The sequence below is a fragment of the Merops nubicus genome, unplaced genomic scaffold (genome assembly GCF_000691845.1).
Source record: "Merops nubicus isolate BGI_N331 unplaced genomic scaffold, ASM69184v1 scaffold49940, whole genome shotgun sequence".
Taxonomy (NCBI): Eukaryota; Metazoa; Chordata; class Aves; order Coraciiformes; family Meropidae; genus Merops; species Merops nubicus.
In genome coordinates, this window is record NW_008585804.1 from 1,387 (window position 1) to 14,845 (window position 13,459).

The following is a 13,459-nucleotide window of genomic DNA, read 5'->3' on the forward strand; positions in this document are numbered from 1 at the left end:
GTTTGAAATCTCCCTTTAAACATCCCACTCTTTTCTCCAGTGGCTCCTGGCAAAAAATGGCTTTGACACAAGTTTGAGTGCAGTTTTGTGTGTCATGAAAATGAAACTCAGCTATCTTCTCACCCTCTTTTTATTTTTGCAAATAAATTACTTTAGTGATTTGGAGATTTTACAAGGAAGAGGTGGTCTTTTATATCTTTAAATTAATAGAAGAACAACCTCCCTTGCAATTTAAAAAAAAACACTCCACATTGTCAAGCCTGAAGAGTGAGCATGAACTGACAAGAAGGTAGACTCCTTTGCTTTCCCATTGTCTGCCAGAGAATCTTCACTTGGCTCAGAGGAAGTTTCCCTATTTTACATTGTGATTCTTCTTTATAGGAGAGTTGTTTTCATTCTCTGTTTCTCAGACCTTTTGCTGTAGATGGGAACAGGGGAAGGAGCCCAGATGTGGCAACACATTCTCGGGCTCCTGCAGGACCACCATAGCTTATGATGACTCCAAGAAGAAAGAAGGTATGACTGCTCCATCATCTCAGAGGAAGTTGATGGAAAAAAAAACAAAAAAAAACAAAAGAAAGGGTACTCTCTGCAGCCCTGGCCAAGCCATGCAGTCAGAGTGGGAAAGGAAGCTAGCAAGCTGTGGAGCCCTTAAATTTAACCCGGCCAAGCTGCTGGAGGATCCCAAGCCCTTGACTTCCAGGTGTAAAGTACTGGGATGTGAAGTTGAGAGAAATGGGTGCTGTTGTGCACACACCTTGATTGGAAGCTCTGCCACTGCAGCCTTTCTGCTCCCTGCCAAATCAATGGAAGGGGAGACCAGGGGTGAGGATATGTTTAGTCATGGTAACGTTTCTAGGTGCAGTTGTCTTTAGGAAGAAATACAGAAGGGTTTGAAATGAACTCTTGAGTGACTGTTACAGCGTTGGAGCACTGAGCCCGTCCCTGTGCTCAGAGTATAAGTTGTTACCTTCTAGTTTTTGGGTTTTGTGCACCACTCTGTGCCAACGGCTGCTCTTACCTTAATTTGTGCATGGTCCACGTGTTTATCATTCCTTAATGGGGCATTTCATGTCTTCCTTTTCCCATCTCCCACGACTCAGAGTTCGTAGAGAGCGACCGAGGCGTGGATGACGCGGGGCTGGCACCGGGCAGGACACAGCGGGATAAAAGGCGCTCCTACAAGGACCTGCTTCAAGAGGAGGACGAGGGAGCAGCTCAGGTCAGGAGAGCCCTCAGGCAAAAGGCTGAAGGTGCAGGGATACGTGCAAAGCTAGAGATGGAATGGGGTGGATGGATTTCTTGTTGTCGTGTATAGATGCGCATGTAGAAGACAGCAAGAGCAGTGAACCATGTCCTGTGTTGTTCAGTAACTTTTCCTGGGGAAAAGGAGGGGGTCAATCCCAATTACAACTGATTCTGATTTTTCTGGCCTCAGAAAATGAGGCAGTAGGGTGCTGCTCTAGAGCCATATAATCATTTTGGCTGGAAAAGACCTTTAAGATTATCAAGTCCAACCGTTAACCCAGCACTGCCAGGTCACCACTAAACCATGTTCCTCAGCACCACGTTGTATGGCTTGTAAATACCTCCATGGCTGGTGACTCCACCACTTCCCTGGGCAGCCTGTTCCAGGGTTTGACAGCCCCTTCTGTGAAGATGAAGAACTTTGCAAGCCATAAGATAGCATGAATAACTTTTTACACACACCAAATAATTATAATTTGTGGTTGTATAAATAGCTGGCAAAGGATGAATATAATGTTAACTGATGCACTGTTGTCTTCCTGATTCTGCAGACAGCCTGAAGCCATAGCTCTTGAGAGGTATGAACTTGCCCTATTCACCTCTTTAGGGCCTTACCTCTGAAATCCTGTAGTGACAACTTAAATTTCCTCAAAACTTGCCTCTTTGAGCTAAAATTTCTACTGTTAGCTCAAAGGTGACTATCTCATGATTTTTTTTAAAATTTTTTTTTCTGGAAAAGAAGTTCTACTTTAAAACTTTCTACCATGCAGATGGAATTCTGTAGAGGACTTCAATTGTCAGATCATAAATTGGTCAAGAGACAAGTAACAGTTGGGTGATGTGACATGTTAAGGACAATTTTTTTCTTATAATTTTAATCATCTCCTTTCACTTCTTTTATATTTTTCAGCACATTAGACATGAACTGCTCACCTTCATTTGCCTTCAGGGCTTGGTAGCCTGTGCATGCTTAGTTATTTCTTAGCTTTATTAAGAGGCAGATGTCTGTCTTTTATCAACTCATCAGCTGATTTCTAAGTTCTGGCTTTCATTGCCTGTTTCTTAATACTTTCAAGTGTGCTTTTTCAAGGTTTTTTGTGTATTGCTCCTCTCACTTGTGGGGAGCTCCCTGCAGAGATCTGTCTTTCAATTTCCTTATAGCTGTCTTTGCTGCAATGCCCACAGAAAATTTGATGCCATTTAGGTGGCTGATGTGCTGAAACCTATCCTGACTAATACCATCTTTTGTATTCTCCCACCTATCTGCATCATGCTTTTTGTCTGTTGCTTTAAACACACTGTGGGCTCCTGGGGACAGAGTATGTTTCCTTTACTTGTTTTAGCACCTATAATAATGATCCTGGTTCATAACTAGGGTTCTGTGATGTTACAGGATTACAAGCAACTCTTGATAACTCCTCCAGATTATTATCTATGTCAGTAGTCCATGTGAATCTCATTTCTCTCGTTTGTCAGCAACTTTTTTCTTCTTACTCTAGGACAGTGAGGTTTTTCCAGGAACAGAACCTCACAAAAAGAAGAGAAAGCACTCCTCTGATGAGTTCTGCTACAGAGGTGAGATAGTAATCAAGCAAGGGAAGGGTCTAACAGATCACGACCTTGAGGAAGGGATGCTGGTAAACCAGTGTCATCAAGCTTCATGATCAGTACTTGCTGGGGGAAGAATACATCAACCTGTCTTAGGACAAGTAGTAGAAACTCGAGGCTGATCAGTACCAGGCAGCAGAAGATTAGGGAATTATATTTTCCAAGTCTAGCTTAGCAAGTTGCTGTTGTTTGGGTAGGGATCTTCCACCCCCTCTTTATTGACAAGCTGTATTTTTCTAACCCAGGCCTTCCCTTTTGGCATTTGCATTTCTTTTTTCCATATTGCATTATAAACTGTAATTTTACTTGCAGGTAGTACTTTCTTTGATTTTATAAAAATAGAATCCATCAGGATGATAAATAAATGCTTTTGGGTTCAGTTGTAATACAGAAACATTTTCCTCATAATTAATAAGCTGGCCAGAGAATGACAGTTCTGTTCCTGAAAGCTTAAGAGGTCTAAGATTTATTTTTGGCCCAATGAAAAGAGAAAGCCAAGCTGAAATGTTGTCAAAATCTGTTCTCCCAATGAAAAAGCCTGTATCTTCAGTTTGTATCTTCACCCTGGCTAAAGGCAACATGAAAACCTTGCACTTGAGGTGCAGTTTCAGGCTCTGCAAGATACTCTTTCATCAAAATACATTGTTTCACAATGGGATACAGAATTTGACAAAACTTCAAGAACTCCTCTACTCTATCTTCCTGCCTTAGATTATTTGATCTGCTTGGGTGTTACAGCTCCTGAATTGTATCAGTAAGGCTCTGCTGAGGTGGCTGCAAGCTTCAGAGGTCTTCTGTTCAAGCATGTATGCAAATCTGTCTGCTGTAATCATGCCTGCAGGATTCCCACTTCACTTCTTTGGGCTAGTGCAGTGCTGTCTTTAAAGGAATCATCTTGATGTACGTTTGTGATGATCTTTTTCAGGTGCTTCATCTTTGGATCTACCATCAAAGAAGAAGAAAAAACCCATTTCTAGCCCATCCTCAGCCGACACAACCATGGATTTGCTCAAGACTACCACTCAAAGCTCAAAGACTACCACTTCAAAGAAGACCTCTGAGAAATCATCTTATTCTTCCTCTGGCCATTCAGAAAACAAAAAGGAGCACCACAAGAAGAAACTGAGTGGGAGTAGTGGGGAGCACTCAGTGGACGACAGCAGCTTCCACAAATCTAAGAAAATGAAACCTCTCTACGTGAACACAGAGACGCTCACTCTTCGTGAACCTGATGGCTTGAAGATGAAGCTCATCCTTTCACCCAAAGACAAAAGCAGTGCAGCAGATGATGATTCTTTCTCATACTCTTCAGCACCAGCAGCTGCAAAGAAATCTTCAAAGAAATCAGCTCGAGATGAGCAAGGCTCATTCCTGATGGGTCATGAACTGCAGAGCTTCCTGAAGTCATCCCGGAAGAAGCACAAACCACCCCCCGACTCACATCCACCTTCTGAGAGTTGTGGTGCTGACACCTCCCTTTATTCAGAGGGCCATGGGAGCGAGTGTGAGGCACCAGCAGAATCTGGTTCCTCTTCTGGTGGGGAGCTGGAGGCTGGAGAGCTGGTGATAGATGACTCCTACCGGGAAATCAAGAAGAAGAAGAAGTCAAAAAAAAGTAAGAAAAAAAAAGACAAGGAGAAACACAGAGAGAAGAAGCACTCTAAGTCTAAGAAGAGTTCTGGGCACACTTCTGTGGCAGTAGCAGAAGTAACGGTGTCACCACCTCCTTCCAATACTCCCTATGTTATTCCTCCACCTCCTGCTGTTTTTCACTCAGATAGTCAAGGTGAGAAGAGGAGGAAAAGGGAAGACAAGGAGAAGGACAAAACCGAGAAATGGGAAAAGGAAAAGGAAAGAGAAAAAGATAAAGAAAAGGAAAGAGAAAAAGAAAAAGAAAAGGAAAGAGAAAGAGAAAAAGAAAAGGAAAGAGAAAGGGAAAAGGAAAGAGAAAGAGAAAAGGAAAAGGAAAAAGAAAGAGAAAGAGAAAAGGAGAAAGAAAGAGAAAAGGAAAGAGAAAAGGAAAAGGAACGAGAAAAGGAAAGAGAAAGAGAAAAAGTAAGGAAAAAACAGAGGGAAAATAGAAATTGGGTGGTGGGTGATGGTGAATTAGGCGCTCCATTACAAAGGCATGTTAAATTCAAACCGAAGGATAACTAATACCAGGATCAATGGTTTCACTGAAACACGTCTGGAAAAATACATCAGCCACTGTAATTCCTGTTTGTGCCAAAAGGAACATATGTATTGTGGGTTTTGTTGCACAGGCAGTCTTTGGACAATAGAGGTTCTTTGAAAAGCTTATACACTAATTTTGCTTGGTCCAGGTTATGTACCAAACACACCTGCATCATTTTCTAAGGTAACTGGTTCTAGCTATTGCCAGGCAGACTTCTGGACTAGTGATCTAGTCCATCATCACAGTTCCTGTAAAAAGGAATTGAGCTCTAACCTGAAAAGTGAAGATAGTTACCCATTTACTCCTGCATCCAAATGAAATTCTAATTCTTACAAAATGCCACATTCCCAATTTTGTCCTGTACTCATAAATTCAGTTTTACATGGTTAGTGTGCAAAATATGAGTAGGAGAAATGGCAGCTAGCACATGAATGAGTTTACAGGTGATGTAGCTGTAGCTGTTTAAGTATATTAATGGAGGAAGGCAGTTCATGTGTGTATGTTCAGACAGACAAGAATTCCTTTGAGTCAGGAAATGGGCAGACATAGTCCAGATGTGTTCATCCATTATTCTGTTCTGTTTGATAAGTTTTCTCTGGTCATAGCTCAGCAACTGCTTTTGCCTCTGCTGTCTGCACCTTTACTTACACTGTCTATTTTCATGCCAATTTAAAGTGTTTTGTAAGGATGTGTGGACTGGAGCAAAACATTATGATGAGGACTGAATTGTTTTGACTGATTTGTAGTAGGTACTGTGAATAATATGACAGACACATTTTTATTATTATTTTGAGTTTTAAAATTGAGATCTATTCTAACAGAGTAGTACCTTGATCCTGGATTTGGAATAGCAGATTGTTGTAACTTAAAAATGAAATATATTGATAGAGTTGTTGCAAGATAAGCCTAGTGCTAGGACTGCTTCTGTCTGGTTCCTGTGCTTCCATAAATACTCAATTCAATCAGAACATGTAAAACACTGCTTTTTTAGCTTCCTGATCTAAGCACCACATCTTTCTTCAGTAAATGCCAAATTATTATTAAATTTGAGCAGGTCTCATAATTAAAAGTCTTTGTTTCCTTTTCTTCTGACTAGCCAAAGAAGAAAAACATGTCTGCCTATCAAGTGTTCTGCAAGGAATATCGTACAACTATTGTGTCTGAGCACCCTGGAATAGGTGAGAGAATAATCCAGCCCTCCTCATTAATACACCAGTTGGATTAATTATCAGAACATACTGTCTCTGTTTCATGCCAACCTCTTAATTTTGACAGAATGCAAGAATCTGGATTTTCTTTGAGTAATAGGTGGCAAAGGGGGCAGGAGTGCTTTTCATTATTTGATTTCATCACATTTTAACCAAGCTGTGAATCTGGATAAAGAAATTGCTAGCTTGCTCTTTCTTTACATAAAGAGTTACCTTCAGTGTGTCACTCTCATATAAGTTCATGTTGTGACTTTATATTCTAGGTAAAGCTTTTTTTTTTTTTTTTTTCATTTTAATGGGAATAAAGTAAGGGAATGCACACTGGGAGTCATTTTCAGGACACTATGGAGAGTTCCAGCTGTGGAACGGGTTGTTTCTTAAATGTGTGTTCATTGGCCAGTAAACTTCTTATGTTCTCTCCACGATTTTATGATTTCATTTGTTTTAAACATTTTTATCTTTCCTTCTGCCAGATTTTGGAGAGCTAAGTAAAAAACTGGCAGAAGTGTGGAATCAGTTACCTGAGAAGGATAAACTGGTGAGTGTGTGAGATGTTTTTGTAAGATGATTTCTGTAAGCTAGGTGCTTAGGTCAGAACATGCTAGCAGTACTGCCAACATACCTTTAAGAATGATACCTGTGTTCCCAGTGTATGTAAAGTTGGGAAGTGTGGAAACCTTGCCCATGCAATCATGAAAGCATCCATTTTGTCCTCATGGTATTGCTTCACCAGTTAGCTACATAACATCACTCTGCCTCCAGGTCCTGGCATCAGGTAACAGAATTACCTAATGTTACCTATCTCTCTTTTCATACCATGATCACTGCAGATCTGGAAACAGAAAGCTCAGTATCTCCAACACAAGCAGAATAAAGCAGAGGCCACCACTGTGAAGAGAAAGGCATCATCTTCAGATGGTGCACCAAAAATAAAAGGTAATTGTTGCATTTTGTTTCCTCTGGTCTTCTTTCTTGACAGGGAAGACAGTGTTGCCTGTGGAGTCAATTCAGCAGAGGTGGAGGCTTTGCAAACGTAGAAGGGAAATTTTAGCTCAAAAGACTACAGGACCAGGTCCACAGAACTATTTAAGCATCTCATGCCTTTGAGACTTTAACTTTACTAAGTAAATAGGCTTGTACGTAAAAGAATTAAAGAAGGGAATGTGGAATTTTCACTTCTGTTTTTCTAGCTTCTCCAACAGGAGTGACTTCCCCTCAGAAGAAGTCGCCCACCAGCACCGTGGTGGTGCCTTCCTCACCAGCCAAAGTCCCTGAGACAGATCCTATTGATGTAGCTGCACACCTACAGTTGCTGGGTGAATCTCTGAGCCTCATTGGACACAGGCTGCAGGAAACTGAGGTGAGTCTGTAACCAGCAATGTCACAGTGATGCCATGTCATCTACATGCAGGAGTGGAGGGTGGGTTGTTATTTTATTTTACTTAAAAGTTTAACCAATGCTTTTCTGTTAGGAAGAGAAATTAGAGATGGTATGTTGTGTTTCTTTTGATGCCTTGCTGTTTGTTTTCAGTGAAGTAAAACCCCTTGTTTCTCAGTAAACAGTAGGCATCAAAGAAAGATGGGTCCTTTGCAGCTCTAGGTCCTTGGAGGAAACTTAGTTCAGCAAATTCTTCAGTCTTTTCATATGATATGTTCACCTTGGATCTGGTGGTGCCTCACTATCTTTGCCAGTCTCTGGTCTGGTTTCTTTCACTGTCTCAAGCCTTCTTAGAAAACCATAAGCCTTTAGCAAGATGGTTTTTTGCATGTTCTGTCTTTTTTCTGGCCACATAACAGTGCTTTGGGTAGAAGCTACTGTTGTTTCAACTTACCTGGTAATGTAGAAGATGTCATATTTTAATAGTTTCTTGCTGTTGGGTGATAGTGATTCCTCATTGAATTTTATGGCTACCATGATCATCCTACTATGCTTGCGTGTTTTATCAGCAGTAACAAAAATGTTCTTGCATTTTGTTTATGGTATGACTGACAGAGGTCATTCTTCAGAGGAACAACCAGAGTAAAATCTCCCCTTTCACAGAAAGACACACAAATTCCATTTCCTGAAAGTATATCAATGACTAAAGCATTTGTTACATACTTAGGATTTCTTTAGACTTTAGTAATAAAACAGCTATTGTCCTTAGGACTCATGTAGTTAACAAGTAGATGGTATGAAATGGCAAAGAAATTACATTACAAAAAATTGTGTAATTAAGTGTTTTATGCAGCTGACAACTTTCTGACCTTTTCTGTTGTTCCCTACTTTTTCCTACACCAGTATGTTGCCTACTGAATCTTTTAATTTTTGGGGCCACCAGTCTCTGAGAAGCTCATGGCATAGTTATTATTACTGTGTAAGTAAAGAAAGTGGACTAGAGGAGCTCAAGAGTGCAGATACTGTATCTGCATGAGAATTAACAGTTGTGAAAGAGCCATAATTTCCACCACTCATCCCTACCCATTTTTTTTCCTTTCCTTCCAGGGAATGGTGGCTGTTTCAGGAAGTTTGTCAGTACTTCTGGATTCAATCATCTGTGCTTTGGGCCCATTAACCTGTCTGACCACGCAGCTCCCTGAGTTGAATGGCTGCCCTAGGCACATCCTGGTGAGTTGTCTGTGGTTATTTCCACTCTAGCACTGTTACTTTCAGTAGAATCCAGATAGAGTTTTTTGATGAATCGATCTTACGATGTGATTGTAATTCCAGTGCCTTAAGAAAATTGTCTTGGTCATACACTTTTACAGAGGAATATTTCTTGAAATTGTCTCAGGTGTTTCTGTTGTATGATATTGTGCAACTTTTTTTCTCCCAGTGGCAACTGATCTAATATTTACACCATTGGTTGCAGTGTGTCTGGGTCCCTTTTTAGTGACTGAATCAATACATCTGAATCAGATAAAAGTGCCTGCACACATACCAGTATTTTTGAAAGTTCTCATCTATAAAATAAAGACCCCCTTCTAGCTGCTCTGTATCACACAATCTGTTTTTAATTTAGTAGCATTAAAAATAACTTGTGATCTCAGGATTCCTGATGTGATTGAGTAGGGCCTTTCGCATGTGGCTGTAACCTTCTCCAGGAAAAGGTAAATATTCTCTGTTTAAAGGAACTGCATAACTACAGGTTCTTTTCAACTTTAAACTACATTTAATATTGAGCCCTGATTTAGCAACAGCTTGTGGCATCTACATAACATGATGTGGACATAGATCAACAAGATAGCAGCAGCATAGGAGGAATCAGGAGTTATCCCTCAACAAGAGACATGAATAAAGCAGTGAAGGAGAGGTGCAGAAATGAAAAACATATAGTCTGCAAAAGTTAAGAGATTAAAACCAGATCTGGCAGAGAGAACAACAAAAATGGGATATGAATTGACATGTTATAATAGGGTGGCCCAAACATTGATTGGTTTGGAGAATGGACTGTTAACAACAAAGTTGCCATCTTAGGCTGTGAGCTCCCTCAAACTGCTGGGAAGCTGACTCAGAAGGGTGTTCCCATCCTAAGCCTTGGGAAACATCCTAGCCTCTTTTCCCTTTTTGCTTGCCAAGTGCATTCAGAGGAATGACAACAGATGACTAATGGTGCTTGTATTGGAAACTGGATCAGCTGATTGTTACAAGGAACAGTGGAGCTTTAGGTGGTCTAAGGCACTTAGCCTTCTCTTCTGAAAACTGGTATGCAGACTTGATAATAAAGGTTATTCTGACTTTTACCATCAGGTAACGACAGTGGTGGTTTAAGATGTGGATAAAATTGTCAGTGGTCGTGTTGCACGTAGAAGGGAATTTATCATTTCAGTCAGTAGGTGGCATTGTTAAATTCTAGAATTGTAATTGGTGCAGATCAGCTCCTCTGTCTTCAGCAACAGCAGGGTGGTATTTGTAGGGCTTTCTTCAGCCATCCAGCCACAGGCTTGAGCTTACTGAAATACTGCATCTGAAGAACAGATAAGATACTGCTGGGTCTTGTTTTCTGATGCCCATGAGAAGGACTCTTACTCTTGGAATTCTGTTATCTAAGGGAAACTGGAGGGCTCTTGTTCTTCCTGTCTGACACCCTATTAGTGTGTGTGTTTAAGGTGGTTTCTCTTTCAGAATTTCATAAACGACTTGTGAGTGTAGAGTCAAGTAATTTTTTTTTATATGCTACAACTTGGATTGCTTTGCTCAAGTCCTTTGTCCCTGGTCTTTCCTGTGGTTAATGGGATATGGTCAATGTGGCTTGTTTCAAATTCAGAGATAGAGTATGAAGGTTGTAAGGAGTGGGTCACTTGGAGAAAGTCTCAAGTATTGTTGTTTCCAGGTGCTTACAAGTACCAAGGCTACCTTTATGGTTAGTTAACTTAGATTTTCAAAGATTGAAAATAAGCCTGGCAGTGGTGGTGATGACCAGACAGATTCACTTGCCTCATCATATGATAACTTGTAAGAAAAGTGAACGTGCTTAGTACCCTCATCTGTGTCAATTTTTAAGGGTTTGAGTCATTACCTGACACTGAAAATTATTTGATTTCTTTTCCCAGTCCAACACACTAGATAACATCGCCTACATCATGCCTGGACTCTGATGGGAAAGGATCCTGGGATGTACTTAACCTCTGAGGAACTGACTGGTGCACATACGCACTACACCGGCACTCCCAAAGGGCTGCTCCGTGTGTAGCGTTTTAAAGTTTTATATCTGCATAGGATATACATAGGACTGTAACTATTTGACTTCTACTTTATGAAAAGCTATGAAGTTAAGCTGAGAAGACCCTTTTGTGTTGGTGGGTGAAACCTCCTCCAATCAGAAAGTGTTTTGTATGAAGAATCAGAAAGCTTTGGAGATACTCGCCTTAAATTCAGATCCTTTGATGGGGGAAGCAGCCAGAGAATGGACTTCTCAAGATAAAGCAAAAAAAAATCACCATGAGAGGGGTCACTGACAGAGGTGGTCCAGCGAGGCTGTTGAGTCTCCATCCTTGATGATATTCAAAAACTGAATGAGCAGCCTGCTCTAGTTGGACTTTCTTTAAGCAGGGGGTTGGACCAGATGATTTCCTGACATCCGTTCCAACCTCAAGTATTCTGATATTCTGTGGGCAGGTAGAGATGATAATGTATTTTGGACCAAAGAATAGAACTGAACTCTTCACCAGCCCTATTTCTAACTGGTTTTCAGTTAAAAATCTACTGACTGAAGAGAAAGCTGGATAGCTGATCAAAGAAGATACAAAGGTCTTTGCCTCTTGGTCCCTTCTTCCAACCTCCCCTCCACAGTCAGTTGTAACTGAAAGTTGTCAGCGTTTGCTGCCTGGTTTGGTAGCTGGCATTTGAATTGAAGTGGAAGATGACAACTAATGTAATCTTTTCTTGTGGACTTGCACCCAAATTGTCATTAGCATGATAAACCAACCAGCTTGAGAGAATGAACCTCCTGATGATTTTTCCAGGGCACGTTCAGCCTGCTTTGATGGAGAGGAGCATGGAAGCAGATGGAAATAACTTGGATTGGTTCTGCCCAGCTTACCTGTTTTGTGAACAGACAGCTTTGGTTTCTGAGATCGCTCATCCCCCATCCCTTTCACCAGCAGTATTGAAAGAGCCACGGTGCTGCTGTGGGGCAGTGACTTAATGACCAGTTTGAAGCATTTATGGCTGAGCAAGGCACATATGGGTTGCTTGGACTGATTCCCCTTCCTTCCAGCCACGTACTTAGTCCTTGGGTTTCTGCTCCTCTGCAAGAGGAGCTTCAGGAGAGCACTTGATTCTCTTACTGGCTTTTGTGTCTGTGTGTACGTGTATGTGGTGTTCATATCATGTGTATTTAACTTTTACCAGTATCTGTAACAGATTTTAATTTATCCTGTATATTTCTCTGTCTGTGTGTATGTATATATATATATACATAATTTAAAAGCAAAAACCCCCTCGTTCCACCAACAATATGTGGAAAATATGAACTGTTTGCCTCACCCCACTTCTGCAGGAATCAGCGACGTGTGCAGCACTCAGCACTGGCATTGTACTGGGAAACAGCAGGATCATTTTTAAGTGTTTGTAGGAACAGGCTAACTTGTGCAAGTAGGTAGGACAACTGAAATAGAATTTGACTCCAGCCTTTCCAGCCTGACAACATGTAAGTTCTAAAATGTCAGAAGAGCACTTTTAACTTCGGTCTGACATTAAGCTTCTGTTTCTCAGGGCAGTTGACAATGAGCTGTCCCTCAGTGTGGCTGAGCCCCAGATAGCATTTAAATTAAATCCTCAGGTGTGGAGGAGAGTTTCCTCCTTGTTCCTGTTCACCACGTATCCCCCAGCTGCGCCTGCACAAGGTAGTCTGTCCCTTGCAGAGCTTTTCTCAGTGCAGTGCTAGGTTTTCTCAGTTAGTGGGGGAGTCAGAAGGTTCTGAGACTGCCATACAAGTTCTCAGCCAAAGCCTCAGATCACAGCATACACGTTTCAACAACATATGATTAATCCCAGCAAGCCTGGACTGGGAAGGGGCCAGGAGGGAGGCATCTGATCCCACTTCAGATCCTGGCTTGTGCTAAAGCATCTGTTGATGCTGCTGGGCGCGGCACAGTCGCTGCCCTTAGCTGAGCATCGTGGTGAAGGGGTGGATCTGCTCTCCAGGGAACAAAAGGGGATCAGCTTTAGCTTTGTGCAAAACTCTTGAAAAAAACACACAACCCCGGTGTATTTTTGTTAAACTTTGTACACTTTGTATAATCTATCTTGTGGTATTTGGTACTAGTGGGAAAACTTTGGCAAGACTTAGCAGTTTTGTATTTTTGTTATTTCCTTAATGTTTGGTCCAGATTACAATGATACAAAACCTTTTTTTTGTACTGTACTTACAATATATCTTTTTTTTAACACTTGGAGTATTGTCATTCATTTCTGGCACGCACTGTGTTTTCTGCAGCTTGTTACCACCAGCAGTTTGTGCTTCTCAGCAAAACGCGTGCGGTTCAACTCGCTCGCTTTGCTTCCAGCAGCACGTCGCTCAAAGGCTCCGACAACCCTTCGGGGGCCTTTCCGAGGAGAGACGTCCCACGCCGCGCCGCAGGGACCACCGGGGCCCTGCTGCCTCACCTCAATTCGATTCGCGGCGCCGAGACGGGCGCAGGGGGATGGAGAAGAGCGCGTTAGGCGGACACCGCATCGCGATTTGCGCCGGTTCCGCACGCGTCCCCGTTTCTAGCGGCTGAGCGCTGCTCGGTG

The 13,459-nt window shown here is 41.7% G+C and overlaps 1 protein-coding gene across 1 annotated transcript; it reads left to right on the top strand.

The window, feature by feature from the left end:
- Nucleotides 1-424: 424 nt before the first annotated feature.
- Nucleotides 425-10,952, top strand: HMGXB4 (HMG box domain containing 4; the record flags this gene model as incomplete). Its single annotated transcript, XM_008948315.1, has 11 exons — nucleotides 425-516; nucleotides 1,104-1,253; nucleotides 2,244-2,251; nucleotides 2,757-2,823; nucleotides 3,782-4,699; nucleotides 6,127-6,210; nucleotides 6,714-6,778; nucleotides 7,071-7,176; nucleotides 7,431-7,600; nucleotides 8,726-8,848; nucleotides 10,774-10,952. Coding segments are annotated over 11 exons (1,828 nt in total), but the record flags the coding sequence as incomplete, so codon positions are not given.
- Between the last annotated feature and the right edge of the window lie 2,507 nt (nucleotides 10,953-13,459).